This window comes from Eubalaena glacialis, chromosome 18 (genome assembly GCF_028564815.1).
Source record: "Eubalaena glacialis isolate mEubGla1 chromosome 18, mEubGla1.1.hap2.+ XY, whole genome shotgun sequence".
NCBI classification, from domain to species: domain Eukaryota; kingdom Metazoa; phylum Chordata; class Mammalia; order Artiodactyla; family Balaenidae; genus Eubalaena; species Eubalaena glacialis.
In genome coordinates this window covers 64076874-64088763 of record NC_083733.1, presented here as the reverse complement: position 1 = coordinate 64088763, position 11890 = coordinate 64076874, and the positions used below count along the sequence as shown (strand labels likewise).

General features: G+C 48.3%; 1 protein-coding gene across 1 annotated transcript; it reads right to left on the bottom strand.

Moving 5' to 3' along the window:
- Positions 1 to 1171: 1171 nt before the first annotated feature.
- SIGLECL1 (SIGLEC family like 1) lies at positions 1172 to 11599 on the bottom strand. The gene is made up of 7 exons (XM_061172503.1): positions 11573 to 11599; positions 6425 to 6659; positions 4832 to 5113; positions 4610 to 4715; positions 3248 to 3404; positions 2141 to 2173; positions 1172 to 1180 (listed from the first exon to the last, which is right to left on the bottom strand). Exons 1-7 carry the CDS (start codon positions 11597 to 11599, stop codon positions 1172 to 1174), a joined length of 849 nt encoding a protein of 282 aa, XP_061028486.1.
- Between the last annotated feature and the right edge of the window lie 291 nt (positions 11600 to 11890).

The window sequence follows — 11890 nt, the reverse complement described above, 5'->3', positions numbered from 1 at the left end:
ATGACGAGACTAATTTAACTTGGGATAAGGCCTTACCAGTTGCCCTGCTATGGATCCTAGTGGCTCCCAGAAGCAGGCTTAAATTAAGCCCCTTTGAAATATTGTATGGTAGGCCATTCCAGGTGTCTGCCTGGGTGGGAGAATCTATAAATGCCCCCCAAAATCTAGCAGTAGCCAATTGTGTTAAAACTCTGGGCACTGGGACTTCCCTGGTGGCGCAGTGGTTAAGAATCCGCCTGCCAATGCAGGGGACACGGGTTCGAGCCCTGGTCTGGGAAGATCCCATAAGCCGCGGAGCAACTAAGCCCGTGTGCCACAACTATTGAGTGTGCAGTCCAGAGCCTGCGAGGCAAAACTACTGAGCCCGTGTGCCACAATTACTGAAGCCCGCACGCCTAGAGCCTGTGCTCCGCAACGAGAAGCCCGCGCACCACAACGAAGAGTAGCCCCTGCTCGCCGCAACTAGAGAAAGCCTGCGCGCAGCAACGAAGACCCAACGCAGCCAAAAATAAATAAATTAATAAATAAACAAATTTATAAAAAAACAAAAAAACAACAAAACTTCAACTTCTCATCAGAGTCTTGGAGGCCCTGAAAGGTCTGGCCCCTTGGGAGCTCACCCCACAATCTGAGCTCCATCCTCATAGACCCCCTCTGGGCTCCTGACCGCACCAAACCTCTCCCATCTCAGAGCCTAGAATATGCTTTTCCTTCTGACTAGCTCCTACTACCCCTTAAGGTCTCAGCACAAATGTCACTTTCTCAGAGAGGCCTTCTCCGACCCTCTGTCCAAACTAGGTGCCTCCCCTGGTCGCTTATACTTTCTCATAGCATTCTTTCCTCTTTTCCTGACAGTTATCAACATTTTAAGCTATGATTTTGTGTTTATTTCTTCATTGTCTGTGTACTTGTGCAGACTGTGAGGTCCAGCGTACAGCTTCTTTGCCTCATTGTATGGCACACGGTAGATGCTGATATTTCTGTGAAATGTGTGAACTGCATGCACATATGCATGGCTTGTCTAAACATCTACCCTGAGCACAGGATGACCATCTCACTGGTGACGAAGGGAGAACCCCTGGATTTACTCACAAATAATGTCCCAGCAAAGAGATGACACTTTCCCCAAACTCTGAAAAATTAACAGCATCTGGCTTCAAAAATGAGGTTGTCATCCAATCTGAAGGGAGCACACAGCCGTGGTCCGTTCTCATGCCAGAATCCCATCCTCATTCCTTGTATTCCTTTCTGGCCAAGAAATATTGCAATAACTTCCTAACTGGGCACTTTGCCTCCAGTCTTACCTCTTCTAAATACACCTCAATAACTACCCCTAGGATCATCTTTCACTATATATCTGGTCATTCTACTTTGCTTTGACCCTTCCAACAGCTTAATCATTCAATTATTCGACAAACATTTTTGAAAGCCTATTTTAGGAGCCATTCTGGTGCTGGTGTTAAAAGTAGAAAATAAGACAGACAAGATCTCCGTTCTCATGGAACTTACATTCTAAGAGAATCAGGATAAGGCCCTACCACAAAAGTCCCAATGCCTTATCTTGGCATTCGGGCCGTTTATGTCGTTATGTCTTTCCTCCTCTTGTATCTCTGGACACCACTTTTCACTCACTCTCTACCCAGGTACACCTCAAGTGAGGATACGGAAGTTCAATGTGAAGGTGGGGGGGGGTGGGCAAAAGATCTTACCCAAAGACATATAACCAGTAAGCATTCAAGTGAGGATTCAATCCATATGTGATGGCTCTTGTATGTTTCATGTACTGGGTACATAGCAGGGGCTGAAAAGCTACTTCTTGGTGGACTTATTTCACAGTCTCACATTTATTTTTCCCTCCTTTGACACCATCCCAGGATGGGGCATATTTCTTCTGGCTAACCCAAACGGCAGATCATAGAGTTTGCTTTCAAGGGTTCAATGACCAGGTCCAAGAATGACCCTGTTCAACAGATAACCAGTGAGAGGGGTAGGTGGGGCTTGAGAGGGCTTTGTGAGCTGAGGAGACTCTGCGGGCTCCGAGTCTGTCATAGACTCCAGGGTTCCTGAGGTCTCTAAGGATTCTGTGAACTTTTGTAATTCCAGGGACGATGGGGACTCCAGGTATGAATGTCATTTTCACAGGCTTTGTCAGCTCCACTTTATCTTGCTTTTCCTGGAAGTTTAGGGCAATGGGTCCTGCAGGGCAGGGCAAAGAAAGAAGGATGTTGGAACCGGTCTAGAGGTGAGGTACCCAAAGCTGAAAAGGACAGAATTAAAGGCAGTGTGGAGCAGGGATTGGCTTCGCCTCTCATCAAAATCCCATGGTTGCAGCTTGCAACACTGTCTTCTCCTGTTGATCCTTCCTCCCTGTGAATTCCCACCACCAGGAGCCACCCGACTGTTCCCCAGACTCCCCTGGGAAGTCCTGCCTGATTTCTCCAGCGAGATTCAGTCCCTCCCTCCTCTGGGCAACCTTAACCCCCAGCTCAGCCCTGTTACTGTGAGGCTGCCTTCCCCACCAGCCTGGTTGCTCTGAGGGCAGGCCCTTTCTGAGATCCCAGCATTGCCCCACGTGGAGAATAGGAGCTACTGCAGGAAATATTGGTGGAATTTAACAGATGCATGGTTTATCCACAAAGGGACACCAGCTCCTAGTGCAGGGTGTAAGGAGAGCAGCAGGGCACTTTGGTCCTAGAGAATCATAAAGAGTAAAGAATAGTGAGACCCAGCCACTCAGGTGCTGACCCTTCCAAGCCCTGCTGAGGATATGGGGTGCAGAGTAAATGAAGGAGTAACCTGGGCTTGGCCTGGTCTTCAAGCACTTCGGGCTGACCTGGGCCTCTGGCATCTACACACTGCACTGACTGCAGCCTGCCAAACACTCAGAGACCAAACCCTTTGATTTCCACTCTGATGCTACAACTGCTGTTAGGGCTTCTCCCAACCCTCTTCTCAATGGGGACTCAGTGTGTGTGTGTGTGTGTGTGTGTGTGTGTGTGTGTGTGTGTAGGGGATGGGTTGCTGATTCTAATTACCCTTTAAGTTATTCCCCTTAATTTTCATCCTTCTTCTTCTCCCTGGGCCTTAGCATCATCATCTATAAGATGATTTGGAAGCACGTTCTGGCATTCTAGAAGTCCTGTAGGATTGAGGACGGTACTTCCTTTAAACACTGTATGTACCTCTTCTCATGGGTGTTATGACCATTACTCTGATAGACTGGATTCCAGACACATGGGGTACCCACCAATATCCGGCTCTCAGAAGATGGGGTGACTATGGATTTTTCTTGTTCCTCAGGCCTCAGAGACATCTCGGGTTCTTGGTGTGCTCTGACTTTAGGATTCTTTTCTGCTTTGATTGTTGCAATTTTCCTTGCCTGCTTCATTCTGATATGTTTCGCTCTAAGGAAATGAACTTCCTGATCAGTTCTGGCTCTCCACCCCACCATATGGGCTCTGGTCTTGATAGGAAGTGCTGGTTTAGAGCCTCAACACGCTGCCAGGTTGCCATGTTGTCTGGGGCGAGCCACGCAGCCTCTCTGGGAATTGCTTTCATACTCTGGACAATGGGGGCACAATGCTTGGGGGCTCAGATGAGGTCAGCTGTGAAAGGGCTTTGCAAACTCTGAAGGATTCTTGTTGGTCTTTAAGTCCAGCTGACTATACTTTAAACATATCCCCCCACAGACTTCCCTGGTGGTCCAGTGGCTAAGACTCTACACTTCCACTGCAGGGGGCATGGGTTCAATCCCTGGTCGGGGAACTAAGATCCCACAGGCTGCGTGGCATGGCCAAAAAAAAAAGGAAAAGAAAAAGAAAAACCACATACCCCCCAGTTTGCCCTGCCACCCTGCTCCTCTTCTTTCTCATCCTGATACACAGTTATTCCCAAGTCCCACCTCTCTGCCCCTCATCACTTGCCAGGCTCAGGCCTGGCTTAGACTGCAGCACCAGCTTCCTGCCTGACCTCAGGCCTCCAGCCTCTCCCTCTCTGGTCTGTGTCCCAACCCAAGTTCACGCCTTCCCTCCCAGCTGACTCTTCCCCCAGCTGAGGATTAAGTCCAAGACACCTGGACTGGCCAGAGGTTCCCCTACCGAACTCTCTGGCCTGACCTCTGGGAAATCTACCCTTCTCACTCCAGGCTTCTAGCCAACATGTTTAGCCAAGTTCCAAGAGTCTTTATGAACCAACACCTAGAACCTTTTTCAACCTCATTTTTAGCCATTACTTGTCACTTTCAATGCACCTGACGTTGCACAAAGACACCGGAAATTCTTCAGACGTGTTCCTGGGGTCTGCGTACACTCCTTCCCACTAAATGAGAGAATGCTCAGCACCGCTGCCACTTCGGACAGAGCCCTGGGGACTCTGCTGGCTTCTCCACTTCTCCTTCGCTTTCTCCGTTAGGAGAGTCTCTGAAAGCCTCGGCCCCTTGGGCCTGTTTCATGGCTTAGTATAGTCCCGACGGCCCTGGCTCGTGGGGACCGTGTTTGCTGCCAGACCCTGAGCTCCTCGAGGGCGGGGGTCCGTCCAGCCCCACAGCCAGAGTCTGGGGGTGGCAGGCTCCAGGAGAGGCTGACGGGTGAGTGTTAACCCCGGTACTCACATGAGCGCGAGGAGGCAGAGGAAGAGCAGTGTCATCGCGATGGCTCCGTAGAAAACGCCCTGCATCAGTCCTTTCATGAAAGTCTGGGGAACCAAAGAACTCTTCCCTGGAAGTAGAGAGCGCGTGAGAAGGGCCTGTCCCCTGAGACCTCCCTGCTCCCTCCCCTGGCTCCAGGGCCCACCCTGCTCTTCCTCACCCGTCCCTGGGCCCCTCTACTGTCACCTGACGTCAGCAGGATGCTCAAGGCATGGGTTCCCTTTTGGTTCCTGCCCTCACAGCGGAGGCTCGTGCCCATTTGGGGCTGCTCCGTCAGGCTGATGGTGCTGTTGGCCCAGGGGCCAAGCGTGGTGGAAGTCACCTGGAGGCCACCGTCCATGCCGTTCATACCCACGGGAGCGCCTCCCGTCCACCACCGCACGGAGGGTGTGGGGATCCCATGGAAGGAACAGCTGCACTGCAGAGTCTTCTTCAAGGAACAAGAGGAATCGAGCAGCCTGGCAGGGGCTGTGGGGGGGGGAGAGTCAGGAGTCGGCAAGGCAGCCTGATTCCCTCTGTGCTGCCCCCAGGACCCAGCCTTCTCCTTACTCCTGATTCACAGGGAGCTTTGGAAAGGCTTTCTGGAAGCCCAGAGGAGTCGGGCCTCACAGACCAGTTGCCCTTCATTCCTTCTCCTCATCTGGCCTGCACCTGAACGCTCAACTTTCCAGGCCGATGGCAAGGCGATCTCCTGAGTATCTGTGACACGTTGCCCGCGCTCCCTTATCTGCCCCCCACCCCCAGGCTAGACTTCTCACCCTCAACTTCTCTCTTCCTCCCATCCCCACCTCTGCCCCTTCCCAGCTCCACCTGTGATCAGATTTTCCCTCCGTCACTATCTGGATGCCGTTGGCCAGTCACTTCTCCTCTCTGCTCTTTCCTAGTCTGGAAAATAGGGATAGTCACTGAACCCGTATCATACTATCCTTGCTGTAAGAATGCATGCCCTAAGGTTTGCCGTGTTCCTGGCTCAATGCATGGCCAAGTACTACCCATTCAATAAACAGAACCCCTCTCTAGATTTTCTTCTTCCCCATCCCAGTGGCCGTTGACTGAGCATTCATCTTAAGCAAAGATTGTTATGCCAGTTTCTGAGGAAGAACGTGTGAAACTGCCTCACTCTACATAGACTAGGTAGGACATGCTGCCCATGTGGTGAGATCATGGATTGATAAGGGACAGTCACGCTCTTCAAGGTCTCCAGTAATGAGGACTCGGTCCTTAGTGTTTCCACGTGCTTTCTCATTGGAGTTGTTTGAAGTTACTGGAAGAAAGGGGTAATTTCCCCTGAACAGTAGCCCTTGATCTTGGACTTTTTATCTGGGTCACGTGTTGGTGGGGGGATGAGGAATTTGCAGGGAATTGTGATGTAGGGCTTCTCCTCCACTGCTGTCCTCCAGACTATTCATTTTTACCATCTGGGGAAGCATGCCACGGAGAGCGACCAACAGACGCTGAAAAACTGACTCACCTTGGAGCTCCCAGCACGTGCTAGTGTATTCAGACTGTTCCTGACTGTGCTCTCATCTCTTCAAACCCCCCCTACTGAGCTCCTACCCTGGCTCCCAACTCCACTCCCTGGCGCAGACCCCCCAGCCCTGCCAGAATCCGGCACGCAGATGTCTAACCCACATCGATTACTTGGTACCCTACACCCTCAAGTCCTCTTTCGTCGCATCACCGCAGCCCAACCCACCCCTGGCTCTGGGGCCTCAGCTTCCTCAGACCCTTCCAGCGCTGCCTCTCATCCCACTCACCCAGCCGGAGCCGTGGCGGCACCATCGGCGGCCGCGATGGTTCTCAGGAACAGGAGAGGCCCAGCGCCTTCTGTTCTGGCCCCGAAGAGAACCGTCTGGTTCAGAAGAGGTGAGATGATGAGTAACTGAAAGAGGCTGTGGGGGCGGGGAGAGCAGAAATTATTCTTAGCAAAGCCAGGGGCTTCTGCCTCTTTGGTCATCCGGAAGGCCTGTTCCCTCTGATAAGCAGGAATTCTATGGGATGTGATGTTTAGTGCCTGGGGAGAGGGTGGCACCACCACGATCCTCGGTGAAGCTCCAGTGCCGTGTCTCCTTTCTCCCTAGTCTGTCACTCCCCACCCCAGCTCCCTTAGTAGGGTCTCAGGTACCAGGTCTTCAGGTTTTCTCTCAAAGCTAATGGGGATCCATGGAAGGGCTGGGTACCACAGAGGGACAGGATCAGGTCTGGATGTTTGCAATGTCCCATTGGGACCCATGTGAGAAATGGCTTGGAGGGGGAGTGACTGCAGGCCAGGTGGCCAGGGGAGAGACTGGTGTGGTGATCGGGGAAGAATGACACTTGAGCTGGTCCATGGGCTGTGAAGGATGGAGAGGATGGAACCGATTTAACATCTTTTGGGGGAAATAAAAATGGATAGGGATTCTTACTGCTGATGTGAAAAGTTCCCAACTTCTTCGCTTTGTAGATGAGGCTCCCCACAACTTTTCCTCCCCCTTGCCTTATGTCCCCCTGTGCCTTTTCCAACATTTTCCAAATGTTCCCCTTTCCAAATTTCACCCTAAACATACCTCTCTCATCACCCAAGTTTTCCCCCTTTTGCAGCTTTCCCTCTTGCAACTCTCCTCTGTCCACATTCAAATCCTACTTCAACTTCACAGCTGAGTTCAATGCCTCTTCCTCCATGCAACCTTTCCTGATCGTCCTACCCAGTCAGAAGTGGGTAATTTCTCCCCTATCAGAATTATCAAGTGATTTTATTTGTTCTTTTCTGGGGAAGTAATTTTTTCCTCATGAGTTATTTGTTTTTGTGTATGTGCCAGACAGTAACCTACCCTGCTCTTCAGTACTAATAAATTCAACCTGTTTAGGGGCGCAATATTGCAAGCTAAAGCACTAATTTGGCCTCCTTTGCAGTTAAGGGGGTGCCATGTGACATTGTTTTAGTGGAAGTGAGCTGGGGAATCCTGGGAAAGTTTTTGCTTTCCTGATATTGTCCTTTTCTTCTTCCTGTCACTTCCTTCTTCTTCCTCCCTAGAATATGGATGTGATACTGGAGGTGGAGCAGCCATTTGGCAACCATGAGGTAACCATGAGGATGAAAGCCACTCATTAAGGATGTTTTACCAGAACAACTCAAGAAGCTTAGTTCCCTGATGGTCTCGTGGAGCTGCTACACCAACACTGCACAGCCCACCTCTGCACATCTTTTTTTTTTTTAATTGAAGTATAGTTGATTTAATGTTAATGTCTGCTGTACAGCAAAGTGATTCAGTTGTACATATATATGCATTCTTTTTCATATTCTCTTCCATTATGGTTTATAAAAGGATCTTGAATATAGTTCCCTGTGCTATACAGTAGAACCCTGTTGTTTATCTATCCTACATATAATAGTTTGCATCTACTAACCCCAAACTCCCAGTCCATCCCTCCCCCACCCCCTCCCTCTTGGCAACCACAAGTCTGTTCTCTATGTCTGTGAATCTGTTTCTGTTTTGTAGATAGGTTCATTTGTTTGCACATCTTCTTATATGAGGAAAATAAACTCTAATTTGGGTAGGTCACTCTAGTTAGGAAACTAATGAAATATCTCACTAGAGAATCTACCTGAGAGTGAGCTCTTTAAAAGAAAGCCCTGGGCTTCCCTGGTGGCACAGTGGTTGAGAGTCTGCCTGCCAATGCAGGGGACACGGGTTCGAGCCCTGGTCTGGGAAGATCCCACGTGCCGCGGAGCAACTAGGCCTGTGAGCCACAACTACTGAGCCTGCGCGTCTGGAGCCTGTGCTCCGCAACAAGAGAGGCCGCGATAGTGAGAGGCCCGCGCACCGCGATGAAGAGTGGCCCCCGCTTGCCGCAACTAGAGAAGGCCCTCGCACAGAAACGAAGACCCAACACAGCCAAATATAAATAAATAAATAAATAAATAAATAAATAAACTTCTAAAAAAAAAAAAGAAAGCCCTATATCAAGTAGACCTTTGTGCCCTCTGCAGAGCTTGGAAATGAACTTGTCTGATAGTCACTGTTAAAATGTTCATGTCAATCTCACCTTTCTTGGGGCGTGCGGTGGTGGTGGGATGAATTGGGAGATTGGGATTGACATGTATACACTAATATGTATAAAATAGATAACTAATAAGAACCTGCTGTATAAAAAATAAATAAAAATTTTTTAAAAATCTCACCTTTCTTGAAACTATTCCTCCCCGCCCCCCCCCCCCCGCTTTTTTTTTTTTGGAAAGCACTGACTTCAGAGCAGGAATCCTGGGTTTGAGTGCTGATTATGTAAGCCATGACACTGATTCATTGGGGAACCAGAGACAATTCCTTTTCCTCTCTGGGCTATTTCTGCAATAATACTGCAATAATTCCTGGGAAAGAGGCAGAATGAGAAAATACGTCTGGACATGGCCTTCCTTATTAGCATTTTAATCAAACATTACCAAAGACATCATGGGTATTTCAGGTTCCAGAATTATTTTATGTCCTCAGACATAGGTGCGGTCTCAATTAAAGCCCAATAGTGGGACTTCCCTGGTGGTGCAGTGGTTAAGAATCCACCTGCCAATGCAGGGGACACGGGTTCGATCCCTGCTCCGGGAAGATCCCACATGCTGCGGAGCAACTAAGCCCGTGCGCCACAACTACTGAGCCCGCGCGCCTAGAGCCTGTGCTCCGCAGCTAGAGAAGCCACCGCAATGAGAAGCCCGTGCACCGCAACGAAGAGTAGCCCCCACTCGCTACAACTAGAGAAAGGCTGCACGCAGCAACAAAGACCCAACACAGCCAAAAATAAATTTAAAAAAATTTTTTTAAAAACTGGTAACTTTTGGGCTTCCCTGGTGGCGCAGTGGTTGAGAATCTGCCTGCCAATGCAGGGGACACGGGTTCGAGCCCTGGTCTGGGAAGATCTCACATGCCGCGGAACGACTGGGCCCGTGAGCCACAACTACTGGGCCTGCGCGTCTGGAGCCTGTGCTCTGCAACAAGAGAGGCCGTGATACTGAGAGGCCCGCGCACCGCAATGAAGAGTGGCCCCCGCTTGCCGCAACTAGAGAAAGCCCTAGCACAGAAACGAAGACCCAACATAGCAATCAATCAGTCAATCAATAAAATAAATAAATCTTTAAAAAAAAAAAAACTGGTAACTTTTAACCTCCTGTAACTAATTATAGAACTGTTGTATTTCCATACCCTTGAGTGACCCTGGGGCCACCCAGGAATCAAAGATTCATCATCACCTGTCCTCACATCCTTCCTTTTCCCAAATGATACGTTTCAGTGAGTTGTCTTTGTTCTAGCAGATTTCATTTCTGATGCCAACAGCAAAGCTAGGAAACAGTCCACAAGATGCCCTCACTCCTGACAGCAACTGCAGATTTCAAGGGTCCCTAAAACCCCCTAATTTCTGATATCTATTGAAAATTTTGGGGCCCCCAAGACTACCCTCAGGCTTGACAATTCACTAGATGTACTCCCAGAATTCATTGAAAGCTGTCATAGTCATGGTCAGTGTTTTTTGCATCTAAAGGGTACAGATTAGAACCTTGCCAAGGGAAGGAGCCCATAGAGCAGAGTCTGGGCAAGTTCCAACCAGAGAACTTCCTGTTTTCCTCTTCCTGAGGAGTCATAGACAGAGCAAACTAAATGTTCTGGTATTAATGTGTGACAACAGGCACAGAAGATTGACAGCCAGAGAAGCTCACCCAAACCCTGTGTCCAGAGTTTTTACTGAGCCTTCATCATGTGTGCCTGATTGCCTGCCCCCGTGGCTGATTTCATTCTCCCGCTCATTCTGAAGGTGAGCTGATACCACAGGATCCAAAGACCCCACTGTAAATCACATTGTTAAACTATCTGGTGTGGCCAGCCCCTGCCCTTCATCACAGTTTAAGACTATTCAGTGTGATGCCAGGTCCCCAGGCAAACAAAGACACTCCTTTCAGGCAGGACTTCTAAGGGTTTAGAGATTATATCTCCTGGAATCCAAGGCAAAGGCCAGACCTCTCTTCAGGCTCTGTTAAATTCCTTACTCTACAGAATGATGTGTGCCTACTTCCAGGTAGCAGTTATTACTAGGTTTTAGTGGGAGATGTAGTTGGGGAAGGGGTACACCAGGGTTAGTGTTTTAAATTTTAAGCTGGATGACAGGTACGTGCTCTTGTTACACCATTTTTATACATTTCTATATGTCTGAAATATATCATAATATTTACATGAACATTTGATCATTTGTCATTTATGTAAAAGTTTTATATACGTGTATTACATGTAAATATGTATGCTCATATATAATACTTATGTGCTCATATATAACATATTCATAAATGAATAAAACAATGATCTAAAAAGATCCAAAATAAGCTGATGCCAGTACTTACCTGTGGGTAGAGCAGTGGTTAAGGAAAAAGGATTAATGAAAAGGTTAATGAAGAAGGATTTTCAGTTTTTATTATGTACATTTTGTGATTGTTTGATATATAAGTTCACATTCATGTATTACACTGGTGAACAAATTCTCTTCATAAAGGTGGATTAGTAAGAGGAAAAAAAAAGAAAAAAGAAAGGATCACCTAATTAGGCCATAACAAGATTTTAAAAATCTTTAACTTAAACTAATATATATTTATTGTTTACTATATGTCTGTCAATTTCACATACACATCATCTCATTTACACCCCTGCCAAGAACCTGAGAGACAATATACAGAAACAATAGCCAGACTATATATGACCCTCAAGCCTCAACTACATGGCGCATACAACTCTGATCCCCGATTTCCAGCAACCAGTCCAAGAAGCCAAACCACACCGCTGTGGCAATTAGCCCAGAACAGTCAGAATTTGGTCAGTGAGTATCAGGTTCCTTATTATTTGCCCCTGCTTCCAGCTTAGAACCAACCAAAGGAAGCCAAACATGCTCCCCAGTCCAACCACATAAGGTGCTAACTGCCAGCTTCCCCACGATCACCGTCATCTCGAGACACCTCTGAAACTCCTCCACTTTTTTTCACTCTAAAGGTCTCCCACGACCCTGCCGGCCTTTGAGTCTGTGCCTAATGCAAAGGGCTGTGCTGGCTCTCTCACTATACCAAGCTCTGAATACATTGCCTGTGTGTTCTCATTTGAGTGGCCTTCGTTTATTTCCACAAACCCTGTGCAGTTAAGTCTTATGATTCCCTCTTCATAGAGGAGGAAACTGCAATTCAGAGAAATACGTGATTTTCTCAGAGTCACTGAGCAAATATGGTTAGAGATGGATTTAAAA

Excerpts from the sequence above, each read along its gene's own strand:
- SIGLECL1 (XM_061172503.1), bottom strand. The coding sequence starts at position 11,599 with ATGACGGTGATCGTGGGGAAGCTGGCA. Across the intron at positions 5,114-6,424 it reads AACCATCGCGGCCGCCGATG|CCCCTGCCAGGCTGCTCGAT; the intron begins GTGCCGCCACGG and ends CCCCCCCCACAG. Across the intron at positions 3,405-4,609 it reads CTCTGCCTCCTCGCGCTCAT|AGCGAAACATATCAGAATGA; the intron begins GTGAGTACCGGG and ends TCATTTCCTTAG.